The 19,604-nt window shown below is 39.9% G+C and overlaps 1 protein-coding gene across 3 annotated transcripts in view; it reads right to left on the bottom strand.

The window, feature by feature from the left end:
- Positions 1 to 5,057: 5,057 nt before the first annotated feature.
- The window catches only part of ap1g1 (adaptor related protein complex 1 subunit gamma 1), a 26,865-nt gene continuing 12,318 nt past the window's right edge, over positions 5,058 to 19,604 (bottom strand). For 2 of the 3 annotated variants that reach the window (XM_054770004.1, XM_054770003.1), the window contains exons 5-23: positions 19,397 to 19,493; positions 15,533 to 15,609; positions 12,590 to 12,685; positions 12,283 to 12,363; positions 11,812 to 11,910; positions 11,685 to 11,740; positions 11,221 to 11,334; positions 10,978 to 11,118; positions 10,572 to 10,626; positions 10,333 to 10,455; positions 9,430 to 9,519; positions 9,194 to 9,318; positions 9,013 to 9,117; positions 8,749 to 8,890; positions 8,543 to 8,669; positions 8,002 to 8,106; positions 7,772 to 7,932; positions 5,360 to 5,458; positions 5,058 to 5,266 (exon numbers count right to left, since the gene is read on the bottom strand). In XM_054770004.1, coding sequence (XP_054625979.1) covers positions 5,165 to 5,266; positions 5,360 to 5,458; positions 7,772 to 7,932; positions 8,002 to 8,106; positions 8,543 to 8,669; positions 8,749 to 8,890; positions 9,013 to 9,117; positions 9,194 to 9,318; positions 9,430 to 9,519; positions 10,333 to 10,455; positions 10,572 to 10,626; positions 10,978 to 11,118; positions 11,221 to 11,334; positions 11,685 to 11,740; positions 11,812 to 11,910; positions 12,283 to 12,363; positions 12,590 to 12,685; positions 15,533 to 15,609; positions 19,397 to 19,493 — 1,995 coding nt within the window. In that variant the 3' untranslated portion in view covers positions 5,058 to 5,164. The remainder of the gene's footprint in view (positions 5,267 to 5,359; positions 5,459 to 7,771; positions 7,933 to 8,001; positions 8,107 to 8,542; positions 8,670 to 8,748; positions 8,891 to 9,012; positions 9,118 to 9,193; positions 9,319 to 9,429; positions 9,520 to 10,332; positions 10,456 to 10,571; positions 10,627 to 10,977; positions 11,119 to 11,220; positions 11,335 to 11,684; positions 11,741 to 11,811; positions 11,911 to 12,282; positions 12,364 to 12,589; positions 12,686 to 15,532; positions 15,610 to 19,396; positions 19,494 to 19,604) is intronic. The other variant, XM_054770005.1, reaches the window with a different exon arrangement.

The following is a 19,604-nucleotide window of genomic DNA, read 5'->3' as shown; positions in this document are numbered from 1 at the left end:
GGGTCCCTCAGGGATGTCTTCCTGCTCGAACACTGCTCAGCGCCTGCTGTAAGAATTGGGTGTTGGGTGTAAAAAAAAACAAAAACAAAAAAAACAAACATGTTTTGTGGAGAACAAGCCAACTTGTCTGTTCGCTCCATGGGGCACCAGATGCGTGTCCTTGGAACACCTGGGTGGGACAGACTGACTCATCCACTTGTCCTGTGTGGTGTACAGGATTTGTTTTCATTAGCTGAAGCTGTGATGCCATCAATACTGCTTCATGCCCTACATCTGGGGTTACTGTACAAAGTGTGAGGTGGGCCTCTCTTGGGAGATGACGAGACTTTTGGAGAGGGGTAGCAGCTTAAGAAAAATCATTTTTGTTTTTTTTTGCTTCTAACTTAAGTTAACTTCAGTTATGTCAAAGGCCAAATTCAGATTTTTAGTTCCTGCCGTGAGTGTGTAAACAAAATTAGTATTTGGGGCGGGGGGGCTACAGCCCCAACTGTGTTATATTATCTGAAGAGAGGCTCACTTTGATACGACGGAGTGTTGGGACAACATTGAAGAAAAAAAAAAATCATCTGATTTTCAGAATAAAGTCATACGTTTAAGAGAAAAAAAAGTCATGAATTTACGAGGATGAGGTCGTAAATTTACACCAAAAAAAGTCAGGAATTTACAAAAATAACGTCGTAAATTTCCAAGAATGTCATTAGTTTACGAGAAAAAAAATAGAGTGGTGAAATTAGGAGAATAAAGTCGTAAATTTACGAGAAAAAAATGTTAATTTGCGAGAAAAAAAGTCAGTTTTCTTTGCCCAAGGCCAAGGGTCACATAAGTCCTGTTTTCATAGCTGTCTCAGGCAAAGCCTGTTACAGAGTATTAAAATAGTCTGAGATTTCAAGAAAAAAGAAACAAAAGGTCATGAATTTACAAGAAATGTCGTAAATTTCAGAAAAAAGTCAGTTTACGGGGGAAAAAAAGTTGTAAATTTACAAGAATAAAGTCGTAAATTTCTGAAAAAAAAAAGTCATTAGTTTACGGGGAAAAAAGTCGTAAATTTACGAGAATAAAATTGTAAATTTAGGAGAAGGAAAAAAAAGTCGGAAATTTACGAGAAAAGAAGTCATAGTATTATCTTTGCCCAAGGCCAAAGGTCACATAAATCCCCCGTTTTCATAGCTGTCTCAGGAAATGCCTGTTACGGAGTATTAAGATAATCTGAGATTTTGAGAATGAGAAAAAAAAAAAAAAAGTCGTGAATTTACGAAATTTAAAGTCGTAAATTTTTGAGAAAAAACTTGTAACTTTATGCTAGTCATTGCATGAGACAGCTATGAAAAAGGGGGTACTTATGTGACCTTTGGCTTTGGCATGTGGAGGGGGCGGGGTAAGGAAGGCGGAAGTGAGAGGGGCGAGACATGCTGATCTGTTTGTGCTCAACAGCTCTGTTTTGCTGCCACGTGATAAATAAAAGCTTGCCTGAAGCAAGAGGAAAGTTTAATTCCTTCCTGAAGAGCTATGCTGGCATGTAATATTACGACTTTATTTTTCCCTCTTGACATGTATAATATTATGACGTTATTCTCGTAATATTATGACTTCATTCTCGAAAATGTACAACATTTTTTCTCATAAATGTATTACTTTCCTCATAAATTTATGACTTTATTCTCGCAATCTCAGATTTTTTTTCTGTGGCTCTAATACTCTGTCGTACTTTGATGACTCCTGTCTTATTTCACCCAAAAAATACAAAACTTCTAGTTATCCATTTTTATTGGTTACCGTTTTCACCTACCCAAGGACAAGAATACACAGCATAAAAATTGAAAATATCCCATTTAATAGATTACAATTTGTCATCTTTATTCATGTATCATACTTTCAGTCTGACACACACACTGAGCCTGAAGCCACGCAACTATATGAGTTCAAGGTGGGGACGAAATCTTATTTTGTATTGCAAAATTCAGTGAATTTCAGTTTGAAGGGGTAGCGGACACAACAGTAAATGAAGAAAACTCTTTTTTGTTTTTTACAACCGAAAAAAGCCAACTGATTCAAATGAGTGTGCACTTCATTCATCACCATCTTTAATCTATATTGTGACCCCTAGATCTGAACAAAGTCCTATTGTACACATCAGTACCCCACATGACAGGGCTGAGACACATTCTTGCATTTTCCAAAACAACAAAAACAATCAGGTAAAGTAGAAATGACATTATTTACACTGGCTTTCACATGCAGCTTACAAGCTGAAAGTTGACATTTGCAGCCAAGAAATCATGTAAATAAAGACATCACACACACGGTCACACGCTCAAGCATCATTACTCTCTCACTCACTCACTCACTCACACACACACACACACACCTTCAAACTCAGATCACTCCGCTGATGCTTTTTGTGCCCTCCATTTATCTTCTTCAGGTGTCCAAAGCACTTATGTTGGGTTGATGTTAGCATTTGCAGTTGTGGACTTGCACTGTTGCTCGTGAAACAACTGATCAAATGTCACTGACTACACACTGGTTGAAAAAGACAAGACAAAAACATTCTAGACAATGAGCTCTCCTTCACACCCTCAACTTTTTTTTTGCACAGCTCCCCCTTGCGGCCACTAGTTGTCTTTCTCCTGCCACTTTTTCAATAAATTCGACTTGATGGCTCATAGCTTCCTAACTATTTTGGGAGTATGAACGTCTTCAGAATAAAAGTAGAAGGAAAGTATTGCATTTAAAGAGAAATAAAAGTGTCGGAAAAAATGTAAAGAGGGAGAGGAATTTAAGGCGCAGAAAAGGGGGAGCACACATAAGGCCAAAAGGAAGGCAGGAGAGCCAACGTTTCGAGGGCAGGGAAGCTGACGCAACAAGGTGCAGCTTTGTGGTTTCTCAGTAGTACAGGTCACCATTCATACTGCTCAAAGCAAACGCTTGACAAGACGCTTCTCCAGATATGTTTGTAAAAAGACGACACATCCAGTCAAGAGACACAGTATGAAGACCAGTAAATCAAATGCAATTGCATCCGTTTTAAGAATCTTCCTTTTGTACATATATGCATACAATTAAATTTCCTAGCTAATCTTTTTAAGTCTTCATCTGGTTTTTTTATTTATTTAACTGGATCAGCCTTTGTTTGTTTTACAATTATATACAATGTACAGGTAGCAGATCATATACCTTTTACAATGGATGAGTGGATACAGGGAGGCCTGATGTTGACTACGAGGACTATTTAGACAATATACATAGTGAAGTACTGGTTTAGAAAATGGGATCTAAAAAAAGGATGAAAGATAGTACAAGAGACAAAACATTTGTAAAAGCCCTCGATATGTACAGAAAAAAGCTAATATAGCATTTGTCAACAACAGAAAAAGAGATCAAAGTGAAATTATTTTCTCCATATACACATATTGTAGCTGAAAAATATTTCCAAAGCTAATAGTCTCTCTGATTTTGGTCACAGGAGTTAGATACTGAAGCATAGTGATTGAATATCAAAGCATTGTGGGGCCGCTAAGGTGGTCAACTAATAACTGCTGTTAGCGTCTTTCATGCAGCTGAACCCCCTCTCAGACTGCAACAGAGAGGGACTTCAACCAGGCCGGCCACTGAAAGAAGAGAGCATTGTGAGGTATTAACGTTAGCCTCCCCAACAGCGGGGGTCAGAGCTGTGATTCAGCAAAAATCGGAGCCAAGATTGATCACACGTAAAAACCCCAAACCCGTCCCAGTATCTCACTCAATCAATCAACATTTGAAGACAGGGATAGTTGATCTCGTTACTTCACTTCAGTTTCACTTCATTTGACAACGCTTGATGCTATCCTATGAAAAAGGTTACATCTATTAGCTGCCATCAATTTTGAACGGTTTTCTTCGTTTTGGGCCTTTCAGGCAGAAATGAAGCTCAGCAACATCATTTGAGGACAACTGGGATTAGGTCGCTGTTGTTTGCGTTTCAAAGGATGCGCAAGACATGATTGAAGGTGATGTACTCTGAACTCCCCACCAAGAGAAACCTAAAAGCGTTTTAAATAAAAAGGTGCGAGAGATGATAATTTCCAATATATCCTGATCATTTCCCCTCACACAAACAGGCTAACAAACAAAGCTCACGGTGAACGTTTTCTCTAGCTAAGTCAGAAAGGCACGTCAACTTTGATATCAGGCATAAATAATCAAGTCGATTTACTGCAGAAATCAAACATACTTTCACAGAAATAGTGCCAACGTGATGACTGTCTCATCAGCTATGGAAACAAACAAAAAAGGGGCGAAGGGGGAGAACGGCATTCAGTGCATGTAACTACATTCATAACAGGCTTCATTTACATATGTTTGTGCAACCAGCTAAAACAAATGTGTCCCAGTGACAAGCTTATAGAAGAGCATTAGAGCCACATGAAAAACATTTGAGTGTCAAAATTCTGACTGACCAACCAGGATTCTGACCTTACTTTACTAAAACCAAATCAATTTCACATAGCCTGGGTAGTCAACCTTACGAGCAACATAGACTGTAAGGAAATCTAAGCAGGGAAAGTTGTACGGTAAATGCACAACACATTTGAGACATATTTCAGGCCTGGATTAAATGCAACATCCCCACACAAATCTAACCATTCCACATGAATCTGGCCATGAAGGATCTTCTGGTAGGTCAGTCAAAGTGTGATTGTGATGCAAAGAAGCAAGTATGCTCTTCCAAACATGATGGGGGTCAATGAAGTAAATCACCTGATAAGTAGTTAGGGATTGCATTATAAAGGTCTTTAAAAGGCTCAGAGCAATCATAAATATTAACTGATCAAAGTGTGTTACTTGAATTGTTAATCGTTCCATGTTTACTAGTGTGTTCGTAGAGGGCAGGGGAATGATGTGCGCTGAGTGAAAAAGAAAGTAGCACGACTAACAAAAGAGACACCGATTAAGAAAGAAAAAGAGTTCACTGATTGATAGGCAATCCCACTTATTCTAGCAACAGCTCTTCAGCTGTAATTGTTTTTCCTTCCTTACAGACGCTCTGCTGCAACTGGAGGGCAGCAGATTTTTAGTGAGTCTTTTGGGTGGGTCCTTTGGAGGGGGAGGGCGGGGGCAAGGCGAAAGAAAAATCATTTTCATAGTCCCCCTTAGAGGGGCTTTCGAGAGCAAATGAAGCAAATCATCACTGCCACGACTGTGGGGGAAAGTTATTGACCTCAGCCAGGTCTTGCACAGGTGAGCCTTTGTGGGTGTACGTCAGCTTGATCCTCATCCGGAGCTGTTGCTGAAAATGGAACATCGTTTTTCATAAGAAAGGAGACCCCAGGAGGACAACAAATACACTAAAATCAGACTTGTTTGAGGAAAGCATCCTAACCTTTTGTGGATTAAGGACTCTGATGACCTGTGTGACAGTTCCCTGGTTGAGTGCTTGGACGACATTACTACTGGGGGACAGGAGCTGCAGCTGGAATGTCTGGCAAAACAAAACAAAACACACACACACACACACGTAAACAAAACTTCATTACAGGACAATTTAAAAAGTTACTTCCAAGCACCTTAGGCAAAATTCAAGAAGTAACAATATTATAATTCATGCATATGTACAGAATGTTCAGCACTGGTGGGTATGAACCCCCATTGCAGGGCTCCAGACTGCAACTAAATAGCCACATTTTGCGCCAAAAATATGAGACATTCTGAGTACATTTTTTTTCATCTACTCACGCATGTGCGACCAGACAAGTACGTGTCCCGTATGGAGTTGACAAGGGACGCACTTTGTCCCTTATTACCGTGACAGTGAAAAATAGTATGTAAAATGTGGAGTCAATTGACGACAGATTGTCTAAGCCTATTGATGCCAGCGTGTGTGATTGCTCACGTTTGAATCTCATTGCATCTCGACTTATATGCCTTCTTTGTTCACACATTTTGCCTGGCTCTCACAGTCTCTCTAGCAGCAGCTAGAGTTTTTTTTTTTTTTTAATAACCACTGCAACATTTTGTCTTTAAACCAAAAAAGCAATGCGGTTCATTCGGAGCATTCATGAGGTAGGTGCTAACTTACTTTTTTAAAGTGTCACATAAACAACCTTGCTCTCTTGTTACCATTATAATAATTATGTCTTGTCTTCATAACACTAGTTGTGTGTCTAAGTTGTTTAACAAACATGAAGAAAAATATTTTAATTGTTATTTTGTTCTGTTAATCATGATAACTAAAAATATATTACTGAACAATTCATTTCCCATGTATTAGTATTGCTTTAAAACAGGCATCAAATTAAATTCAGGTTTGTGTCAAATAGTACAAAATTTATTTCACACAATTAAAAAGGAAAAAAACCCTACAACAACAAAACAGGTTTGTTGGTTGGCACTGCCAACACAAGGTCCCTTATTTATTTTTGCAGAAGCTAGCGACCCTACCAGTTAATTTGCCGATTTTATTTTATTGAATATTTTTTGTTTCTGGCAACTTCTGCTCCACACTTAAGCCCAGTAGTTGACAGTCGTGCAAATGAGAGTTTGCCAAATAACATTAACTCCCAAAGAAGAAGAAAGGAGATGAACACAAAAGAGGAAGAAGGCAGGCTGATGTGTGTGAAAAGAGGGCGATACTGGAGTTATAATGTAAATCACATGTGCCAATGGAGGGCCAAGACACTGCAGATTTCTCTCCTATCACTTTGTCCAGCAGGTGATTTAATTGATAAGCTCCTTCCCTCAAATTGAAGGTGATGATCATTAAAATCACCTGCTTTAGTGACAGGCTGGAAAGAAAACCGGCAGCGTCTCAGCCCTCCATGGCACAAGTTTGACAGTTCTGACGTATATGAGACCAATGAGGCCTTCCAGAAGCTAGGGACAGAAACAGGGTGGTTAGAGAAGACAGTTGCCATTTATTGTTGAAGTATTCAGCAGTAATACAGTGAAAATGAGAGGAAATGTGAATATTTACTTCGCAAGTCGATTCCGGTGTGTGCCCCTAAATTTTTCTGCTTGCGCTCCTGAATTTTAAAGTTAGGGGCCACTGTGCTCCTAGTAAAAAACAGTCTAGAGCCCTGGATTGACATTAATCAAAGAAGAGAAGAAATAAACATTTCAAAAATAATAATAAAGACAATTTTGTGCCCAATTCTCCTCTTCCAAAAAAAAGTCAGTCAACGACTAATTACAGAAAACCTCCAAGCCAGACTTCACAACTTCAAACAACTTCTAAAATTCAGTTTTGGCCAAACGCCCAAGCGTTTATATATGATGTGTTCTACACGCCTAACCGCAACTGAGTTGGCAAAATATTGTTACCAGTTATTTCGTCGCCAGTTTGAGTGGAGTGCCCTGTGCCTCTCACATGTCAGTCCAGGTACTATGTAAGGTAGGGCTGCTCAACTGGTGACCTGTGAGACACATCCAGTCTGCCAAAGCTGTTCAGTTGGCCTCCAAACGTCACCCAAATAATGAAATCATTGGGCAATATCAAGAGGTATGGGTCACAATGAGGAAGCAGTAGACGCAATGTCTGTGGAATACTGTGTTTTAAAGTCATATAAAATAAAAGCATTCAAAATGTGGTTAATCAGGTCAAATGAGCATAATGGGATAGCGCATGACTGATCTTGTGGTACACCACATCCAATAAGAAGACATACGATGTTTAACTATCATGTGTGTGGCTTCTCACATTTTAAAAATGCGTATGTGTGTACTGGGCTTAAGTAACAGTGGTCTTTTCTAGGATTGGCCTCTTACAATTAAGTGTGAGAGTGTTTGGTATATTTACCTTTGGTACTGCAGCCTGAAAAACAAAGTCTGTCATGTCTGCCTCTGTGGCGTTGGAAGCGTGGATGGTGATGACTGCAATGTTGGGGTTGGGATTTGCCCTTTCAAATGCAAAGTCTATTTTGAGACCGTTCTTGTTGTAGGCAGTCATAGGAGGAATACCTAAAGGAAGAGAAGACTGTAAATAAAAATGCAGTGTGGAAGCTAAAAGGGGAGAAAGGGGACTCTCACCTGCAGCTGCAATGTCATTAAAGAGGGGCTGTGAGGAGAGGCTATCCAGGAGAAAAGGGGGTTGGGAGGCAGGTGCAGAGGGAGCAGGAGCAGGGGCAGGACCACCTTGAACGGGAAGGTCAGGGTTTGAAAAGATGTGGACATACCATTAGGAAGGACATTTGCTAGTTAAACACACGTTAATAATCTCTGCAGTTTACCAAGAATTAACCGGTCGGACAGCGATGTATTCATACCTACTGTATGGCCAATTTAAGAGTCTCCAATTATTAACCTAACAGAGGCTTTTGGAATGTGGGAGGAAACCAGAGTATCGCTTAAAAAACCTACACAAGCACAGGGAGAACATGTACAATTCCACACAGAAGTGAAGGGTGATGTTTAGATACATTAGTTTGCTTTTAATAAAAAAAACATGCAGAGTCATCAAAGAATAGAAAGCGATACAGGAAGGCACTACTGCAATATTGAAAAAACAAGTTTATGAGAGTAAATTGTTTAACAAAATTTGTTTTTTAATGCAAGTTTTGGAGTATCCTACCACTTAGTGAGATGTCACCAAGCAGGTCCAGCAGCTCTCCTCCTGCTGATGCAGACTTGGGGGGCACACTCGTCTGGATTACAGGCACCACATCATTACCACCCAGGAGGTCTAATAAATCATTTGCCTGAGAGATAGGTGTCAAGTGAGTAACAGTTTATATGGTGATGAAATTAGTATTTCATGTAGGTGAAATGCCCTTTCACCTGGTTGGTTGGCTGACTGAGAGGGGGTGGATGTTTGGGCTCCCCAACAGAGGGTTCTGTCTCTCCATTAGTCTGCACAATCTCTGTGGGACCATTAGTGGCCGTTTTCTCCATAATAGGCATTCTCTCGAGGAGAGCAGGCCTGAGAAGAGACGCAAGAATTGGAGGATGAACTCGACAGGACCACTAGAGAAAAGACTTTCCAATTCCACTAAATGGTCCATTTTATTTGTTCTGGGTGTGTTGCCTGTGCTGTTATTTCACCTCATGTGGTCGTATTTCTTGAAAAGTGCATTGTACTCCACAGCTCTTTGTTGCAGCTCCACATCAATGCTACTGCCGTATATTGAAACCACCTTCTTGATTCGGCTAAAAAAAAAAAAAAAAAGTTTAAATGTCACAAATACAAACAAAGCAAAATTTGCAACAAAATCCAATGACTCACTTGACACCACTGAAGCGAGTTGACAGCTTCATGATGGCAGTAAGAGCATAGCCCCGAGTCACGGGGGTGGACAGGTTGGATACTAGAAGGCCTTCCAAGACATCCAGAACTTCATCTTCAGTCACCTATATTAAAAGACAATAGAGTGAAAGGTAAGCACATCAACTCACAATTGACAGGACTTTCTCTCACAACATAGCCTTGTTTGAGATTATTAGAAGCTATTCTTCATGTACCTGGATAGGTTCCTCTTCTTCACACTGTCCAGATACCAGCAAGTCTCCATACTCCCCTATGCACCAGGATGCCACTTGTACAAGAGGTTGCTACAGAGGCAGAGTTGAGACTTGAAGGAAAACTGCACTTTTTTGGAATTTTGCCCATCATCCACAACCCTTGTGACACGTCTCTCTTTTCTGTGCATTCTAAATATATAAAAACAGCTAAAAAGAGGAAGCTAAGAATGCACGTAGTGGGACGAACCCTAATGTGACCTGCGTATTAACCACGCTAGAGCGACATTGTTATTATTATTGTTATTAACATTGTTTCTGCTAAGAACTACGTTACTGGCGTAGTGACACCTCGCCACACCACACTGGCTAGTGACTAGTGTCACCACACACTCGCCCACAGAGCGTCAGCGCCACGACCGAAAGGTAACGCTACATATTGGAGCTGCAACCTCTGCTGATGTGTGTTTTTTTTTTAAGTTTGGAAACGTTAACGCTAGGTGTAGCATATGTTTTTATTTTGCTATGTGAAATCAATGCGTCCAGGAAGAAGTTCTGGTAATGCTTAAAATGAACATACAGCGAAATACTGTAAGTATTACATGTTATGGTGGATGTGCCTGTTACTACGGGTTAAAGCATCTATATAAAACCACTAAACGGAGGTTTTTGGAGGTGTTTTAATAGCGGGCTTTCTAGGCGGAATGGCCGTGTTTCCCATTACGTGCATGAATTACTGCCTCTTTTTTGGCTGTTTTTATATCTTCAGAACACACAGAAAAGAGAAAAATATGTGCGTTCATGTCTCACATAAGAATTGTGGATGGGCAAAATAAAAAAAAATAAAAGAAAATGTTTTAAACAGTGCACTGTATCATTAGAGGATGTATCAGTCTCTCTTCCAACCTGTGAGATGTCATCCAGAAGGGCTTTGTAAAGTCTCTGTACTGTGTAGGCGTGCATCTCAACACTGTTGGTGATGAGCTGAATGAGGTTGGGAACAGAATCATCGCGCACGTAGCTACCTGCCTGCAACATTGAGCACATTGAAAATATATATTGATGAAAATATAGTAGGTCTCCAGTATTAATATAAAAGGGAATGGACATGTGAGACTTCTTGGGTGGTAGGCAGTTATACATACTGTTGTCAGAACTCTCATTATGGTGTCTATGTGCCATCTTTTCGAAGGAGCATACCTGTAACACAGTGCAAACATAGATACACTCAGATAAAGCATGAAAAACAAGATTTTCACATAATACAACAAGGAGACTGATGCTATCAGATAAATATATCAACAGTCTTTCAGATGATGGATCACTTCTTATCACACAGCATTTCTTTCAGGGTAGGCCATCCCCTATGATACATATTGTGTTGTCAACAATTTGATTTTCTTGGCAGGCATTACTTTGACTTATTCTACTTGTATCATAAGCCGGGAGTACTGTGAGGCATTATGTCTCACCGTAGTACACAACGGCTGAGCACAACTGTATGTACACCTATGAAAGGTGTGTGTGGGTGTGTGTGTCTCAATGTCGTACTTTTCTGCTGCGAGAAAAACTCCTGATGCACAGTCGGCTTTGAATTCTGGGTCACACGAGTCTAGGAAGTAGAGCAGCTCTTTCATCATGCCTCTAATGTTGTTGCCATTCACCAGGGCAAAGCTCAGTTCCATTGCACGTCTGCAGTAGCAACGAGAAGTAGATCAAGGACAGAAACAAAGCGGTTATACAAAAGATACTTTAGTGAATGTCCTCTAAGCCGAAACACTGGAAATCACTCACCTCTTGATGGACACATCAAGGTCTTTTAAACAATCCACAATGGTACTTCGATGCCTCTGCACTGCATTATGGTCTGTCTGTACCGTTTTTAGTAGGGATGTCAATGCCACATATCTGCAATAGTGAGGTGAAAAAGAGGATGAATAGTCAATGTTTATATAATCCTACAGTTTGACTGAATGTAAGGGAATCAATGCACTTGATGAAAAGCATGCTTTCCATAAAGCTTCAAATGTAACAGAAGTTTAAATATTCAACAAAGTTGCAGTGCAAGGATACCCCTAACTCTGGAAGAGATTTTAAACTCAGCTAGAGCGTCTATGTTTGAGTGTCCTCTGCTAATTAAGGTGCTTTGGTATAGAAATGGCATACGGTAATTAACTCATGCATGAACTGTGTTTGCAGAATCAAAAAACATGGAAACAGTTTACAAGAAGCCAACAAAAACACAAAAGGTAAATTACCTTATATTTTTGTCATTGTTGAGGAGGAATCGACCTAATATATTGATGGCCAAAACCTGTAACATAATAAAACATCAGTTTGATTGTAGAAAATCAATGCCGCCCCCCACAAATCCAATGAGCTCACCCTCAGTCCACTTTCAGACTTGATGTCCATGATAGTCAACACAGTCTCGTACAGGATTGCATTTCCTACATTTTTACTCGTCTCTGTGTTCGTTGCAACCTACAAGCAAAAATATTACGCTGCTGTCATATAGTAAGACTCAAAAAAGGCTGTCACATATACGTCGGCATTGTGAAAGCTAATTTTTCTACACTTTGGTTTTACACCAACTACTTTCAAAATCATCTGTGAGCATGAAAATGGCATCATCTGTGAAACAAGGAATGAATGAATGCCGTCAGATAAATATAAAGTATCAGCAGTCTTTCAGACGATGGATCACTCTATTTATCATCATATAGCATTTCTTTGAGTGAGACATTCCCTGTGATGCATGTGGTTATGTTCTCGATCTACATCAATTTGTAGCATAAAAACAGCCAAGCACAGCTTTAATTTGCAAAAGAAGTGTGTGCATGTAGGAGTTCTAACCTGTGCAAGAATGTCATTCATTGCTTCACTGGAGTCATCGTCACTCCTGCCTAAAATTCGCAGTAGTCTCAATATCCGCACCTGAGAAAAGAAAAAGCTTAGTCAATTTATATGAAATGCATATCTAGCCATTAACTACTACAAGTGAAATCCTGCTTAGCCACTCTTGCAGTGGACGTCAAGTGTGCTATGGACATGGTTCAACTGTTGAACTGTCATTCCAGCAATTAAAACTTGACATTTTTCACTTTTGATGTTCAACATTCCACTTGGCACTTTTTGAAATACACTAATGCATAAGATTTACCTGCAGGAAAGGATCACTTATGCCCGACACATCATGCTCAGGAGAGTATCCGGACATGATTAGGTTCTTCAGGATTCTCACCAATTGTGGAACCAGCTACGAAAAGACCAAGAGCAAAACAAAAAAAAGGTGGTGTCACAAGATTTCATTTTTGCAGAGGCAACATTGCAAACTTCTCATTACTATCATCATCAAGAGCAAACAAAATGGAAGGGTTAGAAGTTTGTTAAAAATAGATTATCATAGTTAAAACATTAGTAACCAAACTGCAGACAGATATGTGAAATCAAACTGACCTGATTGCAGATAACCATTTGGTTAGGCCGTATTTAGCTAACAGAATCACTACTACTATGAGAATTTAGCAGAAATAAATGTTATTGTAGAATAGATTGTGTTAGAAACTACATGATAATTTATTACACATGGCTTAGGTGATTTCTAAATCTTCAAGTATGCTCGCTTTTGAGGTCATATTTAACATTTTGTGTAACAGTTTCTGGTCAAACTGATGATGTTGATGATGGGTGAATACAACTGTAATTGTGGGGGATAGTGACAAACAACAACCCAAAACAAAATTCTTACAATGACATTCAAGCTGCGTGTGCTTTAATCTTAACTCCTCAAAAGAACATTTCTCCACTATTACACCCCAAAGACAGTTACCTTCCTAAATAAAATTAAAATGGCACTTTGTGAAAACCAACAGTTCCTGGTGACAACACCTGTGGCAAATATGTGAAAACACACCGACTCAACAGTGATCAGATGAGTTGCATATTTGGCAAATCAGACTCAAAAAAGAATTATGAGAAATGTAGCTGACAACCATCATTGTGTATTTTTGATAACACGGACATTGTAATGACCACTGTACAAATCCAAATTATTATTACCATTTTTTTTAAAGAAAAAAAAAAGCACCATGAATCACAGGACACATATTTGGTTACATCTGAGGTGACTGTGAGGAGTGATTACTAATTACAGCATGCACCAGCTATGAGATCAGAATGCACTCTTACCTTCTCATTCTAACACAATGCAGGAATTGTAACGAAGACAAATGACAGAAAAAATATGAGGTAGATGTTAGGGAGTGGAAAAATCATTCACTTTCAGAGAGCTCAAAATAAGTAGATCATGAACATGAGGGGTGGCGCTTCAGGCATAGCTTGAGCTGCACCAAGAGAGTACAGCAACCAGTGGAATACAGTACAACAGCTAAAGACAGCAGAAGGAGATAAAACACTGAGGCACAATTCGGTAAAAATCCAGGTTTTAGCACAGGGGTGTCCAAAGTGCAGCCAAGGGGCCATGTGCGGCCTGCAGGTTATTTGTTATTGGTCTGCAACACATTGTAGAAATTAAACGAATAACACAGAAACAGCAACAATGACGAAAAAAAAAAAAGAGGAAAAAGGTGTAATGTAGCAAAGAAAAACTGTAATGTTGATGCTACTACTACTACTACTACTAATAATAATAAGCTTTGTCACCTATACCAGTGGTCCCCAACCCCCGGTACCGGGCCACACAGAAAGAAAAAATTATTTCTATTGTTTCATTTTTTAATGTTTTATTTTGAAAAGTGGCCGGATTCTCTCTGTTACATCCGTCTCACTTGACGCATGTCCATTGTGCGTGTGCTAACGTTATCTCATGCCGCACAGATAGACTACTACTGTATTTTTACCATTTTTCTTTCACCTCATATTTGGTGTCAAATGCTGATACTATGTGGGAATGCATAAAGGTAAGTTTTGATGACTTATTGAGTGCTAATGTCCACATTTGTCTCAAGTTAATTCATGCTAGCACACTGCCTTTTACCACACACGTCAAACAAACAAATAATCTCTCTGGAAAAACTTGGCTGGAACTTGAACTGGTGGATGGTGGGTCGGCATTAATTTTGTGCTTTTAATTTGATGTTATTCATGTCTTAGTTTTACACAATACATAATAAGATAAATTAGATCGCTATAATGTGCGATACGTGAGGTCTTATGTTTTTGAGGAGACATTTTTGTCATGCAAATGTCTTACTCTTTCAAACGCATATTGTTTGGAGAAGCCAAACTCTTTACTTACTGTTAGTAACCCCCAATAGCTAACCGGAACTAAGTTTCTCATCACCGAAACCCAACCAGAACTGGGCTCACGGGACCAAGTGCGGGGTAAGTCACTGTTGATGGACTGGAGGTCTTAGTTTGGTATCCGCATCCTTTCACTTTTCCATATCCCGCCTACGCTGGAAAAAGTTTGGACACCCCTGCTTTAGCATTTTCTTACAGAGTCTGACATATGGACCAGAAATCCAATAAACTTGGCCAAAGTGAGTCTTATTTCTATGTGGTAGATTGCGAAAAAATGGATATGTGCACACAGAATTCATGTTACTCTGTGGTTTAATGGCTTTGTGAAAATACTGTTAGCCTGAAACACTGCCTCTGCCGTGTTTGTGCTGGGCACTGTTAATCCAGTGCGCAGACATCCACTTTTCTACGACCTTCACATATATTTTTATCCTGCACGTGACCTAAAAATAGCTGAGTGTGCATGTTTCAACTGTGCTGAGCTCTGCCATTAACGTTCTCCCGAGTGCCCATTTAATCTCAAACTGAGCAATGAAAATGTGAACACAGGGAAAGCCTCAAGTATGACACCTTAAGTATGACATGAGCTTACTTTGCTAAATCCATACTCTCATCACAAATGCAGGAAAATACTGCCATTATCAGAGGTAGTCACAGAACCACATAATGTCTGTGTAAAATAGCACAGGACAGGGATACTAAGCCATTTTAAAATCACATGCAGCAGTAGCCTTACACCAGCTTTGCTTGGCACTCTTCAGGAGATGAACATATATCATTACAATCATAGACCAATGCTGTGTACGTAACTTTATCATGGCTTAAAAGAATCTGTTTGTACCTTTCTGAAGTGAGACAGCATGTCAGGGCTTCTCTCACACATCTCAGTAAGGAGGACAACAGATGTATGGAGAACACCTAGGGGATAAACAAAACTACAGGTCATTACGCTGAAAAAAGGAGGGGCAAGAAAAAGAAACAGTTGCTTGGTTGTGGATGTTTTATGCAGCAATACAGGAAGGTGATAAAACTCCCGAGGGCCAGCTGAAGTCGAGTTTGAAGGCTTATCATTGCCAGCAGCAACAACACAGTACTGTTATTATAATAGCATGACGCGGCAGGAACTTGTTAACTAAGAAAAGTTATCATGACAGCAACTCTTTTTAACATTATTGGCTTACTGTTTAAAATCTAAGGTATGACTACACATTATGCAGTTGAGAGTATCATGTGGGAAATGTATACTAGAGAGAACGATGTAAGCATAATATTCTCCTATAAACAATGAATTAACTTATGCGATTGTTTGACTTCATTCACTTGACACATGACAGAATTGGTCTTAATCTGTATGTGTGCATTCCTGTCCAATTGACAGACAATTACATTCAATTATAAAGTCGTCCCTCGCCACATCGCAGTTGGAATTTTGTGGCTTCACTGTCACGGTTTTTCAAACATATTAATGCTGGATCATGCTGTTTGAGGTTGAATACGGCCTATTGTTATAAATGCATACTGTATTTAAGCAAATTATACATATTTCTTTGATTAATCAAGCATTTCAAGCATAAAAATAGCTACTGTAAATTACCTAAAATACAAATATAAGCAATATAAAAAGACAAATTGAAATTGTGAATGCAGTATTCTACATTAATCACAAGGTATCAGTAATTGTTCCATGACAGAAACACCAGACTTGATCGTCGGAACAGACTTTTGGTGTAATTAACACATGCGCACCAGAGCAAGCACGCTCTGTTTTGACGGCAGACGGGTCCGTCGCCATAAGCACAGCAGAGTGTCCTCACACAGTCACACAGAACCTGACACTGTTCTATAACTTCATTCTGACCTGAACACACACAGCAGTACAATCCCAACACCATATACACAGTACGTATCTCCAACTCACACGTCTCTAGCTTGTTCAATATTTCTCATTTCTCATTACAAGAACGCGAGATGCATTCAGGGACACTCCGAACATCAAAACGGCTTTATAATGAGTGCGCGTGTGTGTAAATAAACAAGAAAATAAAGAAAAACATGATATGGATATTCTTATTACTCACTTCGTAACTGTTAAGGAGTTTAATAAGTTTGAAGTGCGGCTGCTAGCGTCAGCCCCTCCTATGACAGTCCACAAAGCAGCACATTTTGGAGCGTCACTGTGTGGGTCGCAGGAGGGGACATCCCAGAGGAGCCATGTTTCTCCTAAAAGACGGTGCGTGTCCCATCACAAACTTTGGGTCATACTCATGATTTTTCCCCATTTACAGTATGCCTTTATCTCTAACCATTTGCAAGCTACAACTGTTTGAAATAGCAATAACAAAACTGAATATTTTCTTGAAAAAACGTATTCAGACTTACATATGCTGGAAATTACACTGAATTTTTTTTTACTCATCTTAAATTACATGATGTCTTTGAACACAAACCCTCATTGCTCATAATAACATGGTTTACAGTGTGATTCAAATGTTCTACTACTATTAAAAGACACTAGTGTTTGACAAATAGATTTATAGACTTGTGTGGTATTTTTTAGCTTGATTGACATAGTTCATTTGGAGCTGTTAATACATACAAATATATATAATCCTGCCCTGTCATTCATCTTTCTCTTCATTAAATACAGTAAAAATTGGTATATTTCACACATGGTTGCTCGTGGTGATTAATCAGGAAATAATTAACTAAAAACTGATTAATCTGACTAATGTTTGTAATCATTTGACAGCCCTAATAATAACAACAACATAATACCATCCATCTTCTATGCCACTTATCCTCACTAGGGTCGTGGGTGTGCTGGAGCCTATTCCAGCCTATTTTCAGGCGAGAAGCGGGGTACACCTTGGACTTGTTGCCAGCCAATCGCAGGGAAAATATACATAATAATACCAATAATAATAAAAAAGTCATAATAAGCCACAATCCACAACAACCTAAAACTCAACTCTGAACTCCCTACTTCCTGTCCACCACCTATTCTCCTCCCCTACTAAAGCCCCGGTCACACCGCCCGAACTTTGCTGTAGCGTCCCTGGAGTGGTGAAAAAAATCATCACCGCTCGTAGCCGCGCACAAAATTGGGGGGGGGGATAGAAAACACGGGCGTTGTCCTAGCAGTGCACGCTGAAGCCGCCGTTGCTTTAGTGTTGGTTTAACGGTAGCGAACGTTGGTTTAGCGGTGACGCGAGCGGCGTTCTGTGCATGCGGGCTGGTGGCATCCTCATTGTTCTGTGGGTGGTGTCGAATAAACAAGCCTACAAGTATTTATGACTTTAATCGCCAGGTCTGCTCCCATGCATCATACAGCTCCACACTCACACTGTTGGTCCCATTCGCAGTCCCACAGTGCCCTCTACTGGTCAACATGCAGCAGTATAAATATAATGTGTCTGCAAACACTACACTCATGAAGTGCTGAAAGGCTCCACCATCAGCTTGTCATATCCATGGTAGTACAGTTTTACTGTAACTTTGAGCATAACTGAAGTCTGCACTCAACGGCTATTCCAAATGGGCTCCTGGCCCATTTTCGCCTGTATTAATAGCAAAATTATGCTCCGCCTCCGACACCTCCATACCAACGGCAAACCAAAGTTCATAACTGCAATGGATCGCTGCTTCAACGCCTGACACTGTTCCCGTAATCCCGTGTCCGCTCGTAAAGCGCTTACAGCCGCTCCAACTAAGTTTTTGCAACGTTTAATCACCGCCCGGGCAAAGCTGGAGAAGCAGCAGTGATCCAGCGTTCAAGATTTCTGCGTTGGCGTAGCGCACCCAAGCGTCCACAAACTTCCGTCTCGCGGCGCCAAACTTTGACTGGGCGTTGTTGGAGCGGTGATGAACTTTGCCGTAGCGGAAAATTGCCTGCTCCTCACCGCTGGCAATATTTTGTGCAGCTCAAAACTTTCTGAGCGGTAGGAGGGACCATCAGCGGTGGCCGAGCGTATACGGCGTTGCCTTAACGGGGGCCAACTTCTGTTTAACGGTGGTGCGCGGTTACGAGCGGTGCTGAATTTTTTTCACCGTTCCAGTGACGCTACAGCAAAGTTCGGGCGGTGTGACCGGGGCTTAGCAGAATACATTTACTGCAACACACAACAGCACAAGTTTTATTCATGCCAAAAGACTTATTTTCTCTAATAATAATAAATTAATAATAATAATGTTATTATTATTACATATACACACACAAACACACACACACTATATTGGGTAATACAAAGATAAAGGTGACTATATGGCTGTTATTTAATGCATGTACAGTAATTAAAAACATTTAGAAGATCGTAAACGGGTTTTCTATGTCATAACTACAGAAATACTCCATTCATAAAGAAGGGATCAGACTTCGCAAAAATTCACGGTGGGGTCTGGAACCAATTAACCGTGATAAACAAGGTATTATTGTAATATGGATATTTAAAAGTGGAGGATACACTCTTTCCTTCCCATTTTGAAAGAATAGTCATCATTCAAATTCATACATGAATATTTATGTCAAAAACACATTACAAAAAAAATTTCTGCTGCTGATTTTTGGGCTGAATCATGACTCCCACTCTCTATGACAGACAAACACCAAAAAGGACATAGCAAAGTGCAGAGAGTGGAAAGGATGAGTAGCACTGAAGGACAGGCAGACAAGACAGTCAGTGCATCCTTACAAATAGTTTACACTAACCATGGTTTTTCTCACTCAACAGGTTTTTTGTGGCTGGAAGGAACATTTCCATGAGTTCTGGAACCTTTCTGATGACGTGAACTGCACACAACGCCGCCTGTCAATAAATATTTAGACATAAGACACACATGCACACACAAAAACAGTTCAAACAATATTCGACTTGGGCATGGTTTTAATAACTGAGCATGTGCACAAAAAACACATT

The sequence above is a fragment of the Dunckerocampus dactyliophorus genome, chromosome 3 (genome assembly GCF_027744805.1).
Source record: "Dunckerocampus dactyliophorus isolate RoL2022-P2 chromosome 3, RoL_Ddac_1.1, whole genome shotgun sequence".
Lineage (NCBI taxonomy): Eukaryota > Metazoa > Chordata > Actinopteri > Syngnathiformes > Syngnathidae > Dunckerocampus > Dunckerocampus dactyliophorus.
Note: the sequence above shows the minus strand (reverse complement) of the source record. Positions and strands in the feature narration are given on the sequence as shown.